A 26,286-nucleotide genomic window follows, 5' to 3' on the forward strand; every position below is an offset into this window, starting at 1 on the left:
TTGCATTCAGAGTGTTTTAAACTATGTATAGCTGTGGATTTTTTTTGGTTATAGCATTTTTTTTGCGGGTGGGTTTGATTCATTTAATGATCCATTTAGAAATTCCATTGTCTGGCAGCCCAAATGAATGAGTACGAGCTAAAATGTTTACGTTAAATCTAGATCTTTAATGCACACATTTTAAGGCATTAATCACACTGATTTAAGATGGAACATATACCATTTAACAAAAATACTAAAACATTGCCCTGACACCGATAAATAAAGTTTCCTAAACTTGTTTGAAGAAACTTTTGTACTGGATGATGCCACACACACAATTGTTCACCAAAATTTAATTTGTGCAAAATATTTTAAAGAGTGTTATGGGTGTGTAAAGGTCTGCATCCACACATGTATTTACATAACATTAACAATGGGAGCCAATATATCTCGCAAGAAACATGATTGGGTTACAGGAATATAAAGAGCCTAATTATTTCTTGTTAAAGGCAAATTTGGTTGCAGGGGCTCCTTGTTTCTAGTTTATTAAAATGTCCTATACTGGTATTACAGCCTGGCCTGCTGTCTATACTAGATTTTAAGGGTACCAGCAATAAATTATGGTAGCGTGATTACTATTTTCTAAACACCTGACGTGTGTCTTAATACAAAGTCTGTTCAATTTAATTAAATCCCTACCTGAGGGGTGCAAGCAATATGCTGCAGTTATCAAAGGTATTAAATATTGGGGTTCTATTTTTAATACAGTACAAATATCTCAGAGGCTCTACCAAGAAACATCATCTCTGCCTGTAAAGTGAAAAAAAAACCCGTCATGTTCATTACACAGACTAGTGCTGTGGTTTACATGTTCTGCGTCTTTCCCTAGAAAAACCTCAAGTCATATTGCAAGGAGAGATTTCTGCTTATTTTGAGTCCAGGATGGTGCATTCCAGGTTACACCATTTCCATCTGGGGGGTGGGAGGATGGTAACAGAACTCTACTTATCCAATGCCTGAAGAAGAAACAAAAAAGAAAATGTCAGTATTTCTGGTATTTGTACCAAACGGTATAAATAACATTAGAATATTTCAGTATGAGGTGGGAGTGGCTGGTCTCTAAAAGGGATTGACTTTACCATAGACTGAGCAAAACAAAATGAGGCTAAAATGTACCAGCTATAATTATAGTAGAATTTGATAATATACTAACCAGTCTACTTCTATTTTTTAATTCACTAAAATTCATTAAAAGGCAGAACCTACTGCTGTCAAGTCTCCAGCTTTGAGGCAAATGCTTTGTCTATGGAGGGTCTCACAGGGTCTACCCTAAACAAAGTCACCTTTGGGTAGCGTTGCAAAATATGCAAAAAGCCCATTAGGCAACAGACACTTTACACGTCTCTAAAAAATAAAATACATAGCACAACACTAACCGCCTTGGGAATTTGGATTTAGAGACTTCTAGATTTATCTGAATTTTGAAGCAGTTGCTGAAATACCACTGGACGATTGACCTTTAGCTACACACAAACAGCATGGTGAACCAAATGTATTCACGCAAGTAGTGTATTTATGGCTCCAGGCTCCCTCCTGGTAATATGTGAGATGGTGGACATTGAAAGCACCTGGGATGCCATCACACTTGCCTATTCCCAGCCCCTAGTCCAGGCCTAGGCAATCTTTGGCACTCCAGATGTTTTGCCAGCATTATGGGAAACAGTCTAAAACATCTTGAGTGCCAAAGGTTGCCTATCCCTGTGGCCTAGTCGGTCATGGGGCGGGGGGAAGGGAGGAGAGGGAGAGTTAACAAAAAAAAAGGTTCCCCTGTGTCTAGTGGATTAGGGTTACAAAATGGAAGTTTAAGGTAATGCAGCCATCCCTGTGGCTGTTGGATGAGGAACAATATAAGGGGAGACTGTTTTCACAAGATTTGGTAGAGATCATTGCGCGCAGGTCACTTCCTTCCATCCCAATCTTGAGCTGTGAGGATGTCACTGCACTGACGCTAATTTAATCCTTCAACCTCTTGCTGGGACACAACAATAATTGACCCCTTTTATTAATGCATTATATGGATAATGCGTTAAAGCAGAACTTATAACCCCCATGAAAAATGAGTATTTCTGAAAGAGAGAATCTTTCTGAAATACTTATTTTGACTGTCCTGGAATTTCTCTTACATTCCAACCCAGCCAAGAGATGTACAGTGAAAAAGTAGGAAGTACAAGAGTACAGCAGTGACATTGGTTCCTGGCGCTAAAGTGACAGAAACTGGAGAAGAACCCACAGAACAAGATGGCCGTGGCCGTAAGGGACTGGCTCAGATAAGTAAACCTCACCTACCTCCCCCAAACTGGATTCCCAGAGCTAAATTACCCCAGACAGTGACAGTGCCACTTAAAATACATGTTTTAAAAAATAAAATAGATCCCATAACTGTAGTACTTGCTCAGGCAGGAAGACCCCTCTGACTAGAAAGGAGATGCAGCCATGAGCCTTACATTCTGATATGGTTTCTTAGTCCAGGAAGAATACTGGGATACAGTTTATAGCTCACCCCCATAGCAGCAATTCTTCACACAGAATGAGTGAACCTGCAATAGCTGAAATCAGCACCGGGAGCTATTTTGCTACTGTTTGCATGAGTTGGACAGATTTTAGAAGCAGAAAAAGAGCATGTAAAAATTCTTCTTGATGTCAGAGAGTGTAAATGACTGCACTCATAAGCAGCTCTGCAGGTACACTAGGTAAAGGGTACAGGAGAATGATGCCAGGTTTCTGGAGCAACATAAAAGATTTACTTTAACTAGTAATTGTGCCTTTTCAAAATAAAAAAAATACAAAGTAAATTTAGCCCAATGAACTATTACAATATTAAAAAAAGTTACAATGACCTCCAAAAGCATCCAATTCTACAAAATACTCATACACGATAACTTACTGTTCAATTTCTACACCAAAGAATATTCTCCAGTTCTGACATCGACCATAACTGTATGGATTATTGAATACCTAACACAATGAATAAACAAAAGCGGTTAGTTTTTCTTCTCTCCCAGCACATACAATCAAATTTTATAGTAAACACCGAGCAGCAACAGACAAGAGACTTTTTTTTTTTTTCTTCAAATTTCAGAATATTTATATTCTATTCATTCAAATGTTAGCTTATCTGTAAGATTTCCAAACAGTTAATTGAGCTTTTTGTAACCGGTCTAGTAATGTTTCCATAATGTATTTATACTTAGTGTGTAGTAACCAGGCCAATGATATTTGAGTTCTCCTTTACTAATCCAAATTGTGCACCACAGAAAATGGCCACTCCAACAGTTGCATGTTAATGAAGTTATTGTGGAGGATGGAGTTCTTTTTTTTTTTTTAAATTGATGAAACTCTGAAGTTGTCCCCTTTGCCTGGGAATCCTTCCAAAGCAACAGGAACTTAAGACAAAACAAGAGGTAGTGCACTTCTGAGTTAAACCTTTCAAAAACTGTTTTACCCTGTGAGGTGAAGCGCACTTAAAGACTCCTGCCAAATCACTACTTTATTGATACCAAGTTGTTATGTGGGCTAAACCAAAGTGTTCATTTCAAGTTGCTCGGATGCCAAAAAATAATGATTATTTCATGAAGATTAAAGACAAAGTAGGGAGTACTTTGTCTTATGGCAAAATCCAAACTTTACAAAACTCAGAGCTTCCACCGTCAAATTATTTGAACTCCAACAGCGGTCTCTGGCAACGTCTGTGAGAATCTGGTATTGTCTTTCTTATTGGGATAGGATATCTATGGAGGCTCCTCTTGCAAGATCCTCTACAGACATCTGTGTTTATTTGCAAAACTACAGCAGTGAAGTGGGCTCCAGGAGGTGAAAGAAAGACTGAGACAAGAGGCAATTTTACTAAAGAACATGGTTACGGATTTATTAAGTAAACTGTGAATTAGTGCGCATTCAATATGAATTTGAAATTTTAGGCCAAAATAGTTTTTTTTTTTTTTTTTTTATAAATCTTTATTTTTGTTGTGCATGTTATAACAAAAGGCTTGGTCAGCCACAATAGCAGTCACAAACAATAATATAATCAGCAGCTGAAACATAACGTGGCACATGAGTGTACAGCACATTTTTTAGTTATAGCGAGATAGGTACATTAGTAATACAAGAGAAGCTTCAGTAGTGGGAGTCAATGTACGTAACAGTTGATTGTTATACTAAGCTACAATTTGTGAGGGTTAAACTTTTCATCGATATAAGCATGCTTAGTAATTTAGGCTTAGCAGTTTTTAGGCTTACAAGGGATAATAGCCAGTGTAGCGCAATGCTAGAAAAGGTAGCTAGGCCATGTATTATGTTTTGCGGGATGGCGTCGCTTAGCCAGGATTACTCCCAGATTGCTCACCCGGGAAGGTAGGGCACTAGTTACAGGTACAGGCAGAGTGGGTACACACACAAGTAACACGATGGATTAAAACATTCCTGTCGCTAGATTTGCATGAGTGACAGTGGGTTAACGAATTCTGCATTTTTAGAGTGTCAGTAATGCGAGCTTTTTTAGGTGTTAAAATGATAAAACAAAATCAAATGAAATGAAAGGAAGCGTTTGTGTCTCTGGGCGTTTAGCCGGTTGCAGCCCTATGACACCGCCTGGAACCCTGCTCCGTGTCCAAGCCGGCAGCCGGAACGCAGGTAGCCGCATTACTTCACCCGATACCGCTGGTGTGCTTTAGTGGGTAGTCCATTCTCTGACCCAACGCGGCGCTTTGTGGCAGGTGCCGGTTCACAGTGGAGGCTGATCCGAGCAGATGCATCGATGCATGACCGGCGCCCTTCTGGGCATGTTTCAGTGAGGCTGTCTCCTGTGTAGCGACACGGCGCTCAGCTACCGCCCTGGAGAGAAGAGCAGTGTCACGCTGGTCCAAGGTTCCTTGCCGAGGTGAGTCGCTGGAGGTTAGGGGCTGCTTGGTGTCCCGGCTCCTGTGTGGATGGGAGCGGGTACCTGTGCCCCGGTAGCCTGGTCTGGTTTCCCGCCGTAGCGGGTTTAGGTGCCTGTTTGGTCGGATGGTCGCTTTGAATGCCTGAAGGGTAAGCCCATAATGGCGTCGGCGGGTTGCAGGGCGGATCCACGAGGCCACCATTCTGGCTGCTCGATTGTAGGGTATTCCCCGATCACACAGAGCTGAGCAGAGGCCCAGACAGAGTCCGTCGAGGGCCTCCATGGGGTGAGTGGTTGGTTGGGTGCCTTTGCCCTGTCCCTTTGGCCTCCGTGGAGCGGCCATCTTGAGTGTGTCTTAGCGGTACAGTAACTCTGCAGGCTCTGCAGCCGTCCGCAAACTCGTTCCGCCTGTTTAGTGGGGGACCGAGATAACCCCCATCGGTCCGGGGGGGGGGGGAGGGGAATGGTTGATCAGCAGATTCGCTGGGGGGGGATCCGGTGCCGGAGAGAGCGGCCGCCTCTCCCCAGCTCCAACTCCAGTAGGCCGCACCTGGCGTTTCACACCCCCGGCCCCGACGGGCTCCAGAGAGGTATCTCTCGATTCAGAAGTGCACCCCAGACGTGGGTAGTGCACCCCGATGAGTCTTTTGGCTATATAGCCGTCGATTATGCCCGTTATTCTGCTCGCCTAGCAGGAGCTCTTGTCCCCCACGTCTAGACAGCCATGCGGTCAGGCTCCGCCCCGGCCAAAATAGTTTTTGGGAAAGTTTTTCCAATTTAATTTTAGATCACAATAACCACTTTAATGAGTATTCAGATAAAGGGAAAGAATTTTTTTTTAAAGTGTGAATTGCTGGGAATTCAAAACAAATGTCATAATTTCAGGCAAATACATTAAAATTGAAGAATATCTCGAGCTATGTTTTCAGTTTGGCTATTGTGGCGTAAAATTTGAAATTCACTTTGTCGACCAGTGTCTACGTGTGTCATTGTCTATACTGTAAGCACTATGGGGGAATGACTGACCATTCACTAATATACATTGGATTATATGTCAGTACCTTTCCTTTTGCATGCAGTCTCTTTCGTTCTTTCTTGTTGATATGTCTTTCTATGCTGGTCTCCCCACGGGTAATCAACATGGCGTGCCACAATGTAAGGGCACCAAGCGCCAGTGCTACAGAGCTGAAGACACACAGTCATAACAGGGGGATAAAAAAAAAAAAGTTACATTGGGTAAATTTCTCGCTCCAATGTCTTAAGGGAAAGGGAACTATAACAAGTTCATCAAAATGAAGTTATGTTGCCAGGAGGTTCCTGATGTTTCCTTGCCTTAGGGGTTAAACCGTTCAAAATGGTTTTACCCTAAAGTCTGCCCTTTCCAAGACCACATTTCCTTTAAAACATGTACATAAATTTTTCAAAGTGTTTTTAATGAATACTGATTGGTTTAGACAATCAGCTGACCACGCTAAGCCAATCAGCATTTCTGAAAGCGGATGTGGATGAGGACAGAGAGTAATGGCACTGCAGAGCAGACCTTGGGTTCAAATTGTTCATGTAAGTGCAAGGGTCCTCCTGGCACCATAAAAACTTAACTTTGATTTTTCTAAGGCCATTTTGGTTAATCTGCATAGAGTAACAATTAGGAAGGTGTGCTCGCCCATAAATCATCACTCAGATTTTCAGAACGAAGGATTTATTACAAAAGTCAGCCGTTTATGATACTGAAGGCACACCTTGTATTAGAACTTTTTTCAAACAGTTAAAGTATAAAACCCTTAGCTTGGGAGGAACACACACCAAGAGATTAGTTGATATTTATTTTGGGGCAAATAGTTGCCAAGGAGGAATAATGAGTGGTTCACAGCACAAATAATTTTATATCCAGGAATAGTGTGTGTGTGTGTGTGAGCTGCAAGTATAGATTGAATGGACATTATATGCACTGAAACAACATTTTGGTATATAGATCATGCCCCTGCAGTGTCACTGCTCATTTCTCTGCCATTTGGGAGTTAAAGGAACACTTCATTGTTAGGAATACAGAGATGTATTTCTAATACTATAATGTCCCACAACCTCCCGTCCACGAAAGGGTTTAAAAAAAAAAAAAAAAACCCTCTTCCACTAACCCAATTCCAGCGCTGATGTCCCTAAGTAGATCGGCAGATGGAGGGGAACCTAAATCGCACGAAACTGGCAGGCAGCCACTAGAGGTAGTCTTAATACTGCAAAGTAAACATTGCAGTTTCTTTAAATCTGCAATGTTTTAAATTGCACGGTTAAGGGAACAGGGGCACTGCACCCAGACCACTTCAAAGAGATTACTTTTTTCATGCAACCCTAGCCACTACTTCTGGCATGTGACTTGTTCAACCTTCAAAAACACTTCCTGTAAAGAGAGATCTAATGTTTAAACTTATTTTTTTGCAAAGCCTGTTTAATTTGGAATTGTACATCTCCTGCTCTGTTACTCTGCTAAAAGCCTTCTAGACCATGCAGGAACCTCATGTATATTATTAAAGTTCAATTTACAGAGCAGGAGATAAAGATGCCTAAAGCATGTTAATGTCAGATTGAAAAATAAACTTTTTTTTTTTTTCAGGCAGGCTGTGTCAGTAACACTAAAACTGCTTTATTAAACATTTCCAGAAGTATTTTCGGTGCATTGGAGGTGGGAATGTATGCATGCAATCAGAAGCTTTAATATACTCTTCTTTTCCTATGTATTACAAAACATTATGCAGGTTTATTATTACTGTAATGCTTACAAGAAATAGTTCTTACCTGCATAGTACCCACAGGTAGATGATGCACTTGTGGAAAGCCCTTTCTCTAAAGGAAAAGCTGGGTGGTGGTGTCTGGTTATAGGTCTAAGAGAAACAAGAAACCAATATTAGATTTGTAGATGTAAAACAAACAAGAAAAACAAAAAAGTACAGAAACAGAGTTTAAAATGTCACTGCAACAAATAATTCAATTTAAAAGTAGTCTCTTTGGTTATGATCACCATTATCCACTATGGCTTCTTTTTGGGCCTGGCAAAACGCGAACATGGTTATTCACGGAACTCTGAATTGTAGCAAATTAACCCCTTAAGGACCAAACTTCTGGAATAAAAGGGAATCATGACGTGTCACACACGTCATGTGTCCTTAAGGGGTTAAACTCCATATGGCAAAACTTCACCTAAAATGGCAGGCTGTAGTAGTTATGATGGTTGGAGCAGGGCTCAACAAATCCCAGGAACCACATTGTCATAGGGACTATGGATTTTGTGCTGGAGCTTAGGCGTTTGTCAGCCCGTTCAGCACTGGCCAGCTTTGGGCCTTACCCATGTGGCTGACAACTGTGCGGAATGGGGCTGGATGGAAGGGAAGCAGTAATCTTTCTGCTCTTCCTGCTCTGCGGGGGAGCAGAGAAAGAAGGCTACAGGATCACAGCAGCTCCACTGGACCCAAGGGAAAGGATCCACTCCAGCCCTCCCTAAGGTAGGGAGCTGGGTGGACATAAATTAGAATAAAACAAATAATGTGTAAATGTGTGAGAGAATGTGCGTGTGTGTCTGTCAGTGGGTGTCTCTCTCTCAGTGAGAATGTGTGTGTGTTTGTCTTCTTCATGTGTAAATTTAAAGGAACACTATAGTTTCAGGAATGTAAACATGTATTCCTGACACTATAGTGTTAAAAATCACTATTTTACAGTGAAAAGCCTGCAGGGACAATCTTTAGACACCAAAACCACTACATTAAGCTGTATTGGTTCTGGTGACTATAATGTCCCTTTAAGTTCGGTTATGTTTGTCATGGAAACTAAAGCTCTGTTTATGTAAAAAACAAAATCAAAAACATGTCTAACTTTTTTTTTTAGCAGGCTCATAGAGTCAAAGCAAATTTGTCAAGCCCTGGGTTGGAGTGGCACTTTAATCCATGCAATTATTACAAGCACCATAATAAATGTTTTCTGGAAAGGAATATTTGATGTGAGGTCAAATCAATTAATGCATATCTTATTTAGGTATTTAACTGCAGAATCATGACGTTTATAGTTTGGACAAGGAAGAATGTAATAATTATAGTAGCTTTTAGAAGTTAATATTTTAGCATGCACCCACTGATTTTATATAAAATTAAAAAAAACAGATTAAAGTAAAACAACAAAAACATTTAATAACATGAATTACAGTTGGGCAGACACTACAACAGAATAACAAATTAACAGATTCAGACAGAGGTTGGTTTATATTCATTTGAAGGTCAAAAAGGCACAGTTAGTGATGTAAGCGGTAGGAAAGGTATGCAGACAGTAAAAGGAATAATAAAGCAACACGGATATCACGTAGAGATGGAGAGAATGCTATTGCTTAGTGTAATCTGAAGTGTTTAGATATAAATTAGACAAAAATAGCAAAGTCGTCTATGTTTGTGGTTGAGACATTTAGGTTGAAATTGTGAAGTTCTCTGGCCAATTCCCAGCTGTGCATGGTGCATGGTTTTGTGAATAAGCGGTACAGCAGGGTGTAGGCCACAGTTGCCACTCCTGATGTCATGGACTACAATGTCTCCCCTGATGCTTTACCAGCTTTAAGACCATTATGGGGCATGCAGTCCACACCATCAGGAGTGCAGATGGCTGCCTACCCCTAACCAGCATTTACTGACAGACTTTAAAAGCAGATAGCTCATACAGGAATCTAAAAGTAAACCCTATGCCATTATACCACAAAGTATGGCAACAAATGCCATTCTAAGCAAAACCATTCAATAAAAACACAAAAATAACACGGACGTAGCTATACTGCAATGTTATTTCTGAATGGTATTCATAGTGAATATGTAAAGTGTCTGTGGTTTTCCTTTGCAATGATTATAAAAGTGGATTACCACAAATAATGCATTGAGCTGGCTCTGCAGTACATGTACCTACCCAGTGCCCGGTTCTTCAATACATAGAATCTATCATAGCACGGGTCCATCAAAGAAACAAACCAATGTTTTATGATCCAAAAAACAAAGCAAGTACAAGTTATGCTTTGTTCTCCGTCACCAGGGCCGGCCTTAGGCATTTGGGCGCCCTGTGCAAAATTCTTCACAGCGCCCCCCCTTCCCCCTTCCCACACACCCTGTCACACACACACACACACGCAGACAGTCACACACACACGCGCAGACAGTCACACACACACGCGCAGACAGTCACACACACACGCGCAGACAGTCACACACACACACGCGCAGACAGTCACACACACACGCGCAGACAGTCACACACACACACGCGCAGACAGTCACACACACACGCGCAGACAGTCACACACACACACACACACAGGCAAACAGGCAAACAGACACACACTCACTAACAGACACACACACTCACAGACACAGACACACACTAACAGACACACACACACTAACAGACACACACACACTAACAGACACACACACACTAACAGACACACACACACTAACAGACACACACACACTAACAGACACAGACACACACACACACTAACATACACACACTAACATACACACACTAACATACACACACACACAGACACACACACACAGACACACACACACAGACACACACACACAGACACACACACACAGACACACACAGACACACACAGACACACACAGACACACACAGACACACACTAACATACACACACACACTAACATACACACACACTAACATACACACACACTAACATACACACTAACACACACACACACACACACACACACCCACATTAACACATTTTTTAACATTTATTTAGACCCCCCCCCCCCAGCCTCCTTACCTTTGGGAATGCTGGGGGGGGGGGTCTCTTCCTCCCTGGTGGTCCAGTGGCTGCTGGGCTGGGCGGGCGGCTGGCGAGGGAGCACTTCCTCTGAGCTGTATGCTCAGCTCCCTCGCGCGCTGCAGAGTGAGGCTGGGAGCCGGAATATGACGTCATATTCCGGCTCCCAGCCTCACTCTGCGGCGCGTGAGGGAGCTGAGCATACAGCTCAGAGGAAGTGCTCCCTCGCCAGCCGCCCGCCAGCGCCGCCCGACCGCCAGGCATGTCTGTTAGCCGCAAGGCTAACAAGACATTTGCCTTGGGCATTTGGGGGCGGCTTTTTTTGCCGCCCCCTGGAAAATGCCGCCCAAGGCAAATGTCTTGTTAGCATTGTGGCTAACAGACATGCCGTGTGAGCTATGCGGCCGCAGGGCGCCCCCTGCACCATGGCGCCCTGTGCGGCCGCACAGCTCGCACACCCCTAAGGCCGGCCCTGTCCGTCACATACTCCTGTAAAACAAATACAAATCCCTATATCCCATTCATTGATGTAGAACTTTGTGTGCCTTACTTAGCAGCCTGGGGAATCAAAAAGTAGTGTGAGTATTTTTGAGAACACAACCTCTTACTTTGTTGGGGATGGTCTTAATAAGTTGTTGTTTTTTTTGTTTGTTATAGGGTTTATAAATAATAGGCAGTAAAATTGCTACGAGTCTAGTATTCTTAAAAAATAAATAAATTAAAAATGAATGATTATATAGACAGACATTACTACGCAGTTAACAACAACAGAAGCAAACAAACAGCTCAGCAACAGGCTAACTAACACATAAGGCGCATATGACTGCAGAAAAGCAGAAGGTTTAAGAGCATGATGCATGATTCAGCCAAAGCCCAATAAAGAGTCAATACTTCTCAGCCCTTGCCTAAAATACTGGGTTTCTATTCAAAAAGGATAATAAAAAGGGGCACAGTTTACTGATAAGCCGCAAACTCTCTGCTTCTCTCCTACTTATATTTAGTGAATAATCAAAACACTGAATCAAGCGTGGACAAGAAATCGACCAAAACCCTGAATCATGGATTCATTAGGAGCCATTACCATTTATGGAGGAGTCCGTAAAGATCAACACTTTTACATTAAAATAAAAATCTGAAAAGTACCAGCAAAATTATTATTATTTTAATTTACAGAGGAATAAGGCTCCTCGGCTCTAAGAGTTTTCCAGGCTCAGAAATAAGAACAAAAAGGATTTGGTGCCATGTTTTACATCACGTTAGTTCTATTGGTGACAAACATTAGGTTTCCGAAAACTTCTTTATCCCACCTCATTAACAGCAACCTGAAGCATGGCCTTGTCTTGGTGTTTCATTTTCTAGTAAAAGGGAAGATAGTACCACAATTACCTCACAGTCCTCGCCCATTTCTCCAGATACACCACAACGCAATGATGGAGATTTAAGACTTTGGTTTTTCCCTAGTGACGTGTTGGAATTGTGAACCACAATTCATACATTGGTCTACAAAGACTGTTTTGTATATTTTTATGCAAAAAACAAACAAACAAAAAAAAAAAAAAAAAAACAACACATTTTCCCCCATTCCTGTGATACAATGTTTCATGTATACATTTGGAACATTCTGTATCTGCATGGCATTGCTGCAAATATAGAATTCAGATCAGCCAATAAAAGATGAGCATGAGACAGACTGCATCTCGAACTAGATGTATACAACGTGCCAAGTTAATGCTTCTAGAACTTGCAGTTCCACTTACTGACATTTGTCCGACATGTATCAAATCACCTTAAGAGCTCTTTACATTTGTTAAAATAAAAAAAAAATGAAAAATAAAAAAATACATTAATTGAAGAAGGTTTTATACCATTTTAGAATCTTGATTGTTTAACCTGGAGCAACAGAAATACAAGGTGTAGATTTATAAAAATCTTGCAAATACTGTTGCTATGTTCCAAATGTGAAGCAAGCACCATGGGAAACAAGATAATTATCCCAGCGATTGGACCACTTTACAAATAAACAAAATAATTCCCAAAACAAAACTTCTTCAGAAAGCATTGCACTAAAGCGGACTTTTCAAGGTGAAATTGTCCATGTGTGATTTATTTGGAATGTTGCAATTGTGACATATCATACTTGAGATTCATGTGCGTGCTGTTGGTTATAATGAACACTTTAGTGGCACAATAACCTAAGCAGATATATTATAACCTACAACCCTTTTGAAAGGAAGGGAAAAGAGAAGGAAAGAGCTTTTTTTTTCCCTCTAGGCTTAAGATTACAACACTCAAACAAAGTTGTAAATACATATGGTAAATTTACTCATAAAAAAGGAACCATAAAAAAACCCCAATGTAATTAACATTCTCAGAAGTGTTGTGACGTACTACAAGAAATCTTACCTCTATGGCTGTATAGGCCTCCTGAAACATGACACGACTACTGATGCTACAGTAGATGCATCCCATGGTCATAAACAGGCAGAAGGAGAAGAAATAGCGGTGGTTGTAGTGGCCCACACAGTTATTCAACCAAGCTTTAAAAGGAGTTAAAGGATAACTTGTACCGCTAATGCACCCTCTCAGCCCCAAGTGAAACAGATACAGAATGCCCCAAAATCAGAAGGACGATCTTAGCACAGCACTGTAACTGTAACAGCTTAACCCCTTAAGGACACATGACATGTGTGACATGTCATGATTCCCTTTTATTCCAGAAGTTTGGTCCTTAAGGGGTTAAAGAAGTGGTTACTATGCTGGGAATCATTGTGTCCATTCCTTGCCCAATTAGTCCCTTCAACTGGAGTAGTAATTATTATAGGAATACAGTCAAAGAGCAAAACACGTTATGTTCACTAATGATTGAAATTAATAAAATAATACACGAATCTGAGAAATATTATGTTTTACTCATGACTTGCAATTATCAAAGTATAAGATTTACTAATCATTTTAGGCGTCATATTCAAAAGGATACGGCAGTGATGATCCATTTTCAGAATGCATCTGTGGAAAGAAGATACAGTTGGTGAATATTCTTTATGTATTTGAACAGTATAAAAACAGAGACAGGCCTGCTGTCAGTTAGTTTTATGTCTACAAAACACTTTTAGAAAGTTTAATTCTATCTTGGAGTTTTTAGAAAGCATAAAGAGGGAGTACTAAACTTCTATTCTCTTCTGGTTAAATCTCTTCTGAGGATTGAAAATAAAGGGGCATTCTATACCATGATCCTCCTTGGTGTGTCTGCCTCACTGCAGAGCAGTCTATAGTCCGATTCAAGAATTCTATCAATTGGACTCAACTAATTCACATGGACACATTAAGGTAAATATAGAATATTTAAGCATATATTCACACAGCACTAACTTCTGATCAGATACTGAATTATTCACGACTCCGCACTAGATCTCTCTGACTTTATCACCTTTTTACCGTAATGCAATAGCAGTTTCACTTACAATCGCAACACTATACAGTTTCCATCAATAACATATTCAAAGGGGACAGCCCAACACAATACTTTTTTCCCCATTTTAACTGCGGTAAAACTACCCGTCAAAGTACTGCATGATTTTCAGTAAAAAATAAAATATAAAAATAAGGCAAATCATTGGTGAATATTAAAGGGACCCTCTGGGCTGCCATGACCACATTTATTTAATGCATAAAATATATACATGCATATATTAAGATAAAAAAATAAAAATAAAAGGGAGGTAGCCACATGTATTTGCTGCAAATTTCCAGGCTGTGCAGCTCATGCATAGAGTGGTCTCCAGACCAGGTAACAGAACAAGTGATTAATTTGTACAGCAAGGGTTTCTGAAGTGTTTATGTACGAAGTTGAGAATTCAAAGTGGGTTTCAGATTTAATTTAATTCTCCCAGTTCGGGTACTTTGACCTTATATGTGACATCAAATTTGAATTATCACTTTAGTTAATAACCCTGTAAGATGTCCTTTAATTAATTGCACCAAGTGTGTGGGTGCCTGGAGTGTCACTTTCAGTATAGGATGTACCCGATAAGCAGCTTCATAAATAAGTAACAGATATTCCCTTTGGCAGAAAATGAATTAAACAGGAGGGGATTGCACACAGAATCCACACTCTGTGCTTCTAAGACAGAAGTTGTGTAATAGAGCAGCCTCTTAATAGGAACAAGTTAAACGACAATGTTTTGACTCCATATCGGAGTCATTTGGCTTGTGTTTATTAAAAATGTGTTTTACTTCACAACTTGTGCACCAGGAATTTTCACCTATTCTCGTCAAAATTAACTAAACGAAATACTTGCTGGATAAATTAAAGGCGCTGCTGACATCTCCGGCTCCTGCAAGATCATTGTCGCTTCCTCCATTACTAGTCTATTCCAATGCTCCTCCATAGGGGAGCATTGGGGACCTGAGTTGCATGAGCGGTGGCGTCGCACGTGCATCCAATCCTTTCCTATGAGCTGCAACGTTATGTTGTTCTAGCAGAGGAACTGCCTCTGCTAGCTATCAGGAAGACAGTCACTAGAGATGAATGTGTGAAACATTGCAGTTTCTACAAACTTCTATATTTTAAATTCCAGGATTAAAATGAGAGGACCATCAATGAGATGAAGTGGTCTTGGTGACTTGACTGTTTCTTTTTTCTAAATGTTTTCATTGTTATCACCACTGAATGTAAGCTTACCTACTGCAGATGCTACAGTGATGTGTCCGAGCAGGCTTTGGTGCTATACATTTCCTGCACACAGACACAGATGGAATATCCAGCTTATTCTGTAAAAGACAAAAATCAACAGTTTAGGTTTTGATATGGCTTTTCAGGAACATTTCTCTAAAACAATATGTATAAACAGCAGAAAGAAGGATTCTTTGCAAAACCCAGTCACAGTGCTGAAATGATTAATGACACAAGATTATAGTTTCTTATTAAAGGAAAACAAAATGTAATTTTTATACAGGGAATATTGCAAGTGCCTGTAAATGTAAAAACAAAAAAACTTAAGCAAATAAAAAAAATAAGGAGGTATATTCATGTTAAAATGCTCTATTCAAAACATAATGGGGTTTAACAGCCATGTCCCTAAATTGGTCTAATTCCGACTATATATTGTGTTTTATTTGTGCTACTAATGTGTCCCATTTTCAAGTTCTATTTCTGTAAATGTGTTCAGCAATGTGTAGAATATGTTAGTCGGTTGTGCTTTTTTTTTTTTTTTTTTTTACTTTGTTAAAGACCTGTCTTTACTCCATAAGCCCTCCTTCTCTATACCTCTCTCCCAATGGAACACTATAGTGTCAGGAATACAAGCATTTATAGTGCTGGAATGCATTCCACATATGTTTTCCACTCTAAGCCTAGACCTCAGATCACCATGATTTACAGGAGCAATCTTTTATAGTAATATTTATGCAGATTTTTAAAAAAAACAGATCCCAATTTGTCATTGCCATGTTCCTGTCAATCAGAGATTTCTAATCTTTCCAAACAAATTTAAAGGGTGGAGGTTTGAGCACTCCCAAAGCAGGCGAGATGCCAGTCAATAAAAACGCAAAATGTTCTTGGTTACAACGTATACCTGTGGTGGGTATCCAGGCGAGGTTGTAATTGCTTTGTAATAGTGAAAGACTATCATAATGAGATTCCAATGTCCATAGCAGACGTGCCAACATATCCAGCTTGTAGAGTAGGTCTGCAGAATGAGAGGCAGCACGCAGATATAAACTATCAACACGATGGAGCTCGTCAGTATAATGACCAGGGCCACAAACACCTGGAAATGGCAGGGTAGAAAGAAAATACAGACAATAAATTTGCTTTTCTTGTACATGTGAGCTCACTAGTCAACTGTCAAAATATACATTTGTCTTGTTCACAATACTTGTTAAATGTTGTAGACATTACACTAAGTACTTTCAGTTATTTTGAATTTGAGAAGAAAAAAGAAAGGGGGGGGGGGAGGGGGAAAAGACTCACGATTAATGGACAAAAAATAAAGGCGTACTCTATGTGCATAACCATAGTGGTTATCCTGTCTGAATGTCTCTAGCATCTCACTTCAGTTCTGTGTCAAACTGTTTAAATGATTTGCCACGAATCAAGGATCCTCAACCCTGCCCCTCGACCAGCATATTTCTATTCCAGAAGTTACACTTCACCATTAACAAAATCATTTAGTTCAAATTTAGAAATCATTACTTGACTAAATATGTCAGCGCTCAGCCAGCGAATGCCCTCCAGCTATGGACAGAATTGAATTGATTTTGATCATATGGATTTGTAACATCTGAAACAATATGTCAAGCCACGAGCAGGGCTGAGTCCTGATCTCAACATCATCAGACTTGTCTGGTTTTACAAAAAACATAGACTTGTACAACAAATAGTTTAAGGTTTATCCAAGTCAAATTCCTTTTAATCCACACCTAATCAAACTGTTCGATTCCTATTCACTGGACAAGAATCCACAGATAAATGCCGAACAGATCAATTTATTCGGGTATAGAGTAAAAAGAATTTGGTTCATACAAACCGTACCAAAAGACATTTTGCAATCTAATGTGCAAGTGTACCTTTAAGAATATAAAATCTAAAATAATATTTGCAATATGTATCCAAATACCATCAATGAAAGAATGAAAGGGGAAATGCTTACTTATAAAATATGAAATAATAGAGTTGAGGAACTTTTTTGTTGTTGTTGAAATCACAATCTTTAAATAGGTTCTAGAGTGGGCAAGTGAATTAAATAAAGCATGGACTGAACTTACTATGCCAAACCATCTTGTCACATGATCCACCAACCAATAAATGGGCTCAAAAAGAGAATCAATGATAACGTCACTGTTGGTGAAGGAGTTGTAGGCAAGGGAGACAACACAAAGACGTCCATAACGAAGGTAATCCAGAAACCGGCCCAGAAACCTACATTTACGTCGGTGCCCAAGGCGTAAGCACCTCAAAAACAAGCGCCGGCAGCTTTTCATTCCCACCCTTCATTACCTGGACATGAGAAAAACAAATAAAAGAATATATCAAAGCCCATGCATTAAAGGAACACTCCAAGCTCGCCGTAATGGTTATGGTGCCAGGAATGCCCTGGCGCCCCTCCATTGTAAGGAACAAAACAGTTTTTGAACTGGGTGCCACATTGCAAGGCCAAAGCATTGGTCTGAGTATCTAATTCCTATCAAAGCCTGTGATTTCACTTATTGTGAGGGTGTGGGCCCTTTCGTTATATGCAGTATTGGTCCATGAGGTTTGCCATCTCAGGATCATGAAGCACCAATGATTTGATGTCTCACAATTTAAAGAGGGACTGACTTTTCTGGAATTTTAAATAAACTCAATAGAATAGATATTTGATTAATATTACTTTAATTCTTTATAGATACATGTTTAATTCACATGTATTGCTAGGCACACCAGACAAGTTAAACCCTGCAGTACTGTACGCACGGCGCATGCATACATACGGTACTGCTGAAGAAAACGCTGAGTGCATATGTGCTCTTTCAAAATGTTTCCATACATGCTGAGCGAACTTGAGGTATCATGGGACGACTCCATTACCCAGACAATGCAAGTTTTATTTCCCCTCCCCACACACACAATTCACCTCGGTAAACACTTCAATAGCTTCTCAGTGACAAATCCCTGTTTAACTACCGGTACTACTCACAATGGTTTTATAAGAGTTTCTTGTGATCATTACAGTTCTTAAATTCCATTTGTCCAGGGTGGGGTTAAACAATTTTACAATGGATACATAGCCTCCCTGATTACAAGAGAAAGTTCACTGCCAATGAGGTCGATTTGTTGATGTAGAAGGTCAATGTATTGGAAATTAATTTCACAATGGACATGGTAGGTCCCTAAAGTGGCCCCTAAATGTGCCTATTTCCAGAAACAATCCTCCCTAACTGGTTTAAAGGTGTGGAGGATGACTTGTATGACAATTAACATACTTGTCAATTATTGCCTGAATAATGACTGTCACAAAGACTTATTATTTTTTTTAAGGCGCTACCTTTGTTTTTCCAGAGTGCTACCAATTAAATCAATAATTATAGAATGTTGTAACAATCATGCATTGCTTTTAGTTTATTTTTATTTCCTTCTGCGGCTGACACCTTTTTAAACAGAGATTTACTGTCCCTCAAACATCCAAAATAGTGAAAATTTACATGGAATCTCTTAAAGTGAAACTGTTCCTCTCAGAAGAATCCACTGTAAAAGAACAATCTATACCGACTGATGCCAGGTTCCCCGTGTTATCATGAACCCGTATGGCTTCTGAAAGCTGCCCTGCAGTGTGGAGTGTCCACTTTTTGCAGGAAATATTTCATTCAAGAAAACTTAAAGGAGCGGTTTTGATGAGGTCATTGACTAACCTCCTAAGAACTTTTTATGTGTTTCACAACAACATGAGGAAGTTATGTGTCAAGGAAAATATGGAGGTACTGACAAGTAAATGTAGACATGCAGGCAAAAACTCCAAAGAAATCCCTAATACTCATAAACCATATAAACCACGATGGACTCCAAATTCTGCAACTCCTGTCGCATCTTGAGTAGGAATACCTCCCAACTAATGTGCATAGCCCTCTAACACCAAGGAGTTTTTTTTAACGCTGAATTGTAGTGAATGGAAAATCAGCTGGTTAAAAAAAAAAAAAACAAGCAGTGACTATAGTTGAGTTGGAAATCGTTTTCTAATCAGATTTTGTTGTTTTTTTTGCATACATTTTTTCCATTTGGTTTTTAATTCACTATAGTTGAGTGTAATTAATAAACCTTCCTTATTTTTCCTACTGTCAATGACGTAAAACACAATGCTGTTAAAATATTATTGGATCAGTAAAAACTCCATGTACGCCCAAGGACCAAAAATGATTTAGCCATCACAGAAACCAACTTTAAACAGCTTTGAAAATATACTGCTCATCCACATACTTGCAGCAAGAAAGGTTATTTACGGTAATTTGCTAAATTTGATCACATTAGCGAAATTGTCTGCAAATATGTAAAGTAACTGCCCTCAGTATCTAGGTATTGACCTGTGTTTCTGCCATCAGTGGGTACACTAAACCTTACAAGTTGCCACACAGGTACAGCATCTGCACGTTAAGTCTCTATACTGATGGCAAAGACATATGACACATACAAGCTAAGTTCAAATGGTATATTGGATCACTCCCCACAAATTAATAACCAACTTTTAAGATAACCTTGAAACAAAAAATTTAATCTTTACCACAAAATGTCATTTGTCAGTAGGAAAAATAAGGAAGGAAGACATATGACACATACAAGCCAAGTATATTGGATCACTCCCCACAAATGAATAACCAACTTTTAAAATTACGTTGAAACAAAAAATGTAATCTTTACCACAAAATGTAATTTAACAAGTAGTAAAACAAAACAAAACAAAAAAAGCATAGAAACATAGCTTTTCAGGGTTATGAATGGGGAGTCACTGATCGGCTGAGAGCGAGATGTCGCCTGGGTGACCGGAGGATCGGTGCTGGAGTGCCACTTTAGAATTAAATCTTTTAACCCCTTAAAGGAACACTCCAGGCACGAAAACACATTCATCTAAATGAAATAGTTATGGTGGCACTCTTATCTCAAGGGGTTCTTGAACGGTTTAACCCCTAAGTTACCTTCAACGCTGGTCTCAGATGAAGTTGTTATGGTGCCCAAAGTGCTACTTTAAGTACAATAAAATAAATGAGAGGGAAGACACAGAAAGCACAGAGGCATATGAAATATTAGAAGAACAAGAGGTGTTAAATACCTTAATAAAAATACTATTGGAATAGAAGGCGTTTAATATTTGAATAGCAGGTGTTATTTCATAAATAGTATATGAATACAAGGTGTTTAATAAATACCATGTGAATAGAAGATGTTACATTAATACCATGTGAATAGAATAATAATACTACAAGGTGTTATTTAATAAATACTATGTGTTTACTATGTCAATAGAAGATGTTACATTAATACCATGTGAATACAATGTGTTACATTAATACCATGTGACTAGAATAATAATACTACAAGGTGTTATTTAATAAATACTATGTGTTTACTATGTCAATAGAAGGTGTTACATTAATACCATGTGAATACAATGTGTCATTTAATATTATATGAATGCAGGTATCTTTAGTTACTATATGAATACAATGTGTTATTTAATATTATATGAATAGCAGGTATCTTTATTAACTATATGAATACAATGTATTATTTAATATTATATGAATAGCAGGTATCTTTAGTTACTATATGAATACAATGTGTTATTTAATATTATATGAATAGCAGGTATCTTTATTTACTATATGAATACAATGTATTATTTAATATTATATGATTAGCAGGTATCTTTATTTACTATATGAATACAATGTATTATTTAATATTATATGATTAGCAGGTATGTTTATTTACTATATGAATACAATGTGTTATTTAATATTATATGAATAGCAGGTATCTTTATTTACTATATGAATACAATGTGTTATTTAATATTATATGAATAGCAGGTATCTTTATTTACTATATGAATACAATGTATTATTTAATATATGAATAGCAGGTATCTTTATTTACTATATGAATACAATGTGTTATTTAATGTTATATGAATAGCAGGTATCTTTATTTACTATATGAATACAATGTGTTATTTAATATTATATGATTAGCAGGTATCTTTATTTACTATATGAATACAATGTGTTATTTAATATATGATTAGCAGGTATCTTTATTTACTATATGAATACAATGTGTTATTTAATGTTATATGAATAGCAGGTATCTTTATTTACTATATGAATACAATGTGTTATTTAATATTATATGATTAGCAGGTATCTTTATTTACTATATGAATACAATGTGTTATTTAATATTATATGAATAGCAGGTATCTTTATTTACTATATGAATACAATGTGTTATTTAATATTATATGAATAGCAGGTATCTTTATTTACTATATGAATACAATGTGTTATTTCATATTATATGATTAGCAGGTATCTTTATTTACTATATGAATACAATGTGTTATTTAATATTATATGAATAGCAGGTATGTTTATTTACTATATGAATACAATGTGTTATTTAATATTATATGAATAGCAGGTATCTTTAGTTACTATATGAATACAATGTGTTATTTCATATTATGTGAATAGCAGGTATGTTTATTTACTATATGAATACAATGTGTTATTTAATATTATACGAATAGCAGGTATCTTTAGTTACTATATGAATACAATGTGTTATTTAATATTATATGAATAGCAGGTATCTTTAGTTACTATATGAATACAATGTGTTATTTCATATTATATGAATAGCAGGTATCTTTATTTACTATATGAATACAATGTGTTATTTCATATTATGTGAATAGCAGGTATGTTTATTTACTATATGAATACAATGTGTTATTTAATATTATATGATTAGCAGGTATCTTTAGTTACTATATGAATACAATGTGTTATTTCATATTATGTGAATAGCAGGTATGTTTATTTACTATATGAATACAATGTGTTAAATAATATTATATGAATAGCAGGTATCTTTAGTTACTATATGAATACAATGTGTTATTTAATATTATATGAATAGCAGGTATCTTTATTTACTATATGAATACAATGTATTATTTAATATATGAATAGCAGGTATCTTTATTTACTATATGAATACAATGTGTTATTTAATGTTATATGAATAGCAGGTATCTTTATTTACTATATGAATACAATGTGTTATTTAATATTATATGATTAGCAGGTATCTTTATTTACTATATGAATACAATGTGTTATTTAATATATGATTAGCAGGTATCTTTATTTACTATATGAATACAATGTGTTATTTAATGTTATATGAATAGCAGGTATCTTTATTTACTATATGAATACAACGTGTTATTTAATATTATATGATTAGCAGGTATCTTTATTTACTATATGAATACAATGTGTTATTTAATATTATATGAATAGCAGGTATCTTTATTTACTATATGAATACAATGTGTTATTTAATATTATATGAATAGCAGGTATCTTTATTTACTATATGAATACAATGTGTTATTTCATATTATATGATTAGCAGGTATCTTTATTTACTATATGAATACAATGTGTTATTTAATATTATATGAATAGCAGGTATGTTTATTTACTATATGAATACAATGTGTTATTTAATATTATATGAATAGCAGGTATCTTTAGTTACTATATGAATACAATGTGTTATTTCATATTATGTGAATAGCAGGTATGTTTATTTACTATATGAATACAATGTGTTATTTAATATTATACGAATAGCAGGTATCTTTAGTTACTATATGAATACAATGTGTTATTTAATATTATATGAATAGCAGGTATCTTTAGTTACTATATGAATACAATGTGTTATTTCATATTATATGAATAGCAGGTATCTTTATTTACTATATGAATACAATGTGTTATTTCATATTATGTGAATAGCAGGTATGTTTATTTACTATATGAATACAATGTGTTATTTAATATTATATGATTAGCAGGTATCTTTATTTTCTATATGAATACAATGTGTTATTTAATATTATATGATTAGCAGGTATCTTTATTTTCTATATGAATACAATGTGTTATTTAATATTATATGAATAGCAGGTATCTTTATTTACTATATGAATACAATGTATTATTTAATATATGAATAGCAGGTATCTTTATTTACTATATGAATACAATGTGTTATTTAATATTATATGAATAGCAGGTATGTTTATTTACTATATGAATACAATGTGTTATTTAATATTATATGAATAGCAGGTATCTTTATTTACTATATGAATACAATGTATTATTTAATATATGAATAGCAGGTATGTTTATTTACTATATGAATACAATGTATTATTTAATATATGAATAGCAGGTATCTTTATTTACTATATGAATACAATGTGTTATTTAATATTATATGAATAGCAGGTATGTTTATTTACTATATGAATACAATGTGTTATTTAATATTATATGAATAGCAGGTATCTTTATTTACTATATGAATACAATGTATTATTTAATATATGAATAGCAGGTATGTTTATTTACTATATGAATACAATGTGTTATTTCATATTATATGATTAGCAGGTATCTTTATTTACTATATGAATACAATGTGTTATTTAATATTATATGAATAGCAGGTATCTTTATTTACTATATGAATACAATGTGTTATTTAATATTATATGAATAGCAGGTATGTTTATTTACTATATGAATACAATGTGTTATTTAATATTATATGAATAGCAGGTATCTTTATTTACTATATGAATACAATGTGTTATTTAATATTATGTGAATAGCAGGTATCTTTATTTTCTATATGAATACAATGTGTTATTTAATATTATATGATTAGCAGGTATCTTTATTTACTATATGAATACAATGTGTTATTTAATATTATATGAATAGCAGGTATCTTTATTTTCTATATGAATAGTTATTCCCTGTGTGTATACTCCACCTGCCCAGGTATCACTCATCTATGAATGCCGGCCGGCCGGCCCGCGGTGCCCGATGTTGCAGCTCTCCCAGCCAGCCATCGCGGTGACAAAGAAACCAACCGGATGTCATCCTGTTCAACCCACACCAACCAAAGCCATCCTGCAACAGTCGAGTGCGCATGCGCACTGCCGACTGGCCGAGCAAGAGCAACCTCCGCATCCGCTCCCGCATGCGCAGTAATGACAGCCCGCCAGCGGGCCAAACGAAAGTCACCGCGGCATCCAAATACGCATGCGCGGTAATGCCCGCCAACGGGCCGAACAGAAGTAACCCCGAAATCCATAGCTCCATGGAAATCGAACGTTAACCCTGCAACATTGTATTTATGCTGCTGATACTTTTCCCTCCACGTGTCTCTTCTCCAAGCTCTCTGGGTGTTTAAATTGCATGCATACCTCCCAAGTGTCCCGATTTAGGAGGGGCAGTCCCTCTTTTCTAGCAGCTTCTTAAAGGGACACTCCAGGCACCCAGACCACTTCTGCTCATTGGAATGGTCTGGGTGCCAACTCCCACTACTCTTAACCCTGCAAGTGTAATTATTGCCGTTTTTTTTATAAACTGCAATAAATACCTTGCAGGGTTAACTCCACCTCTAGTGGCTGTCTACTAGACAGCCACTAGAGGTCACTTCCTCCTTTATAGCACAGGAAACCTGTGCTAGAGCGTCGCTGGACGTCCTCACGCTATGTGAGGACCTCCAGCGACGCTCAATTCCCCATAGGAAAGCATTGACAAGCATTTTCAATGCTTTCCTATGGGGAGATCTAATGCGCATACGCAGCCGTGCCAAGCATGCGCATTAGGTCTCCCCGGCCGGTGGGCGGGATCAGTCTTGCCCACTGGCTGACGCAATCACAGGGAGAGAGGCGGCGGCGGCGGAAGAAGCAGCGACGTGAGACATCGTCGCTGCCTCTGGTAAGTGAATGAAGGGGTTTTCACGCCTTCAGCAACTGGGGATTGGGAGGTGGGAGGGAGAGGGAACCTGCAGTGCCAGGAAAACAGATTGTTTTCCTGGCACTGGAGTTTCCCTTTAACCCCTTCAGGACGGAGTCAATAGTACACGTTCTGATCAAAACAAAACGTAAACAAAAACTGGAATTTGCGCTATATGTCTGTTCAACCGTAATTCACCTCTTTCATATTATGTGCACCCACACTTATTATATATCATTGTGTTCAGGAGAAACAGGGCTTTCATTTCATTTAAAATATTTATATATGAAACATAATTTATTATGAATAAAATTAAAAAAAACTGAGAAATTTTAATTTTATTTTAAATTTGTAGTTCCGCTTCACATTTTAGCTGTAAATGTCATAAAACTGTTTTTTTTGCTGCAAGAAAATGCACATATTTGTAATCAGCGATGTCTCACGAGTAGAACAGTACCCCCCATTAACAGGTTTTATGGTGTTTTGGAAAGTTACAGGGTCAAATATAGAACGTAATATATATGTAGATTATATATATAATATATATACATATTATATATATGTAACGTCATTCTAAGTGTATTTTAATATTAATATATATACTTATATTAGTATTAAAATACATTACGTATGACGTTACATATATGTAATATGTATATATATTATATATATATATAATATATATATACATATATTATATATATAAAAAGGCATTTAATTTATTTTATAACATGTTAATTTTTTTTTTTTTACACTACCTACCAGCAGGGGGACTGTCTAATATTTTAGCCATGTGATCGCTCTTTGAGAGCGATCACATGGCCCCCGGGGGCCTCATTTGCCGGAGGGGGGCTGCCTGGGCTCTGTAAAGCCCTTTAAAGAGCCCTTTAACCCCTTAAGGACACATGACTTGTGTGACACGTCATGATTCCTTTTTATTCCAGAAGTTTGGTCCTTAAGGGGTTAAAGCCGCGAC

At 37.4% G+C, this 26,286-nt stretch overlaps 1 protein-coding gene across 2 annotated transcripts; it reads right to left on the bottom strand.

The window, feature by feature from the left end:
• Positions 1-146: 146 nt before the first annotated feature.
• On the bottom strand, positions 147-24,489 carry ZDHHC16 (zinc finger DHHC-type palmitoyltransferase 16). Of its 2 annotated transcripts, XM_063434193.1 has the most exons (12): positions 24,337-24,489; positions 17,496-17,727; positions 16,304-16,498; positions 15,412-15,500; positions 13,708-13,736; positions 13,134-13,267; positions 12,038-12,085; positions 7,709-7,794; positions 5,980-6,103; positions 2,927-2,997; positions 838-998; positions 147-794 (listed from the first exon to the last, which is right to left on the bottom strand). In XM_063434193.1, exons 2-11 carry the CDS (start codon positions 17,709-17,711, stop codon positions 884-886), a joined length of 1,107 nt encoding a protein of 368 aa, XP_063290263.1. In that variant the 5' UTR covers positions 17,712-17,727; positions 24,337-24,489; the 3' UTR covers positions 147-794; positions 838-883. The 2 variants fall into 2 exon arrangements, with proteins under 2 accessions (XP_063290263.1, XP_063290264.1); XM_063434194.1 differs by lacking the exons at positions 147-794; positions 12,038-12,085 and having other exon boundaries at positions 835-998.
• Between the last annotated feature and the right edge of the window lie 1,797 nt (positions 24,490-26,286).

The sequence above is a fragment of the Pelobates fuscus genome, chromosome 10 (assembly GCF_036172605.1).
Source record: "Pelobates fuscus isolate aPelFus1 chromosome 10, aPelFus1.pri, whole genome shotgun sequence".
NCBI classification, from domain to species: domain Eukaryota; kingdom Metazoa; phylum Chordata; class Amphibia; order Anura; family Pelobatidae; genus Pelobates; species Pelobates fuscus.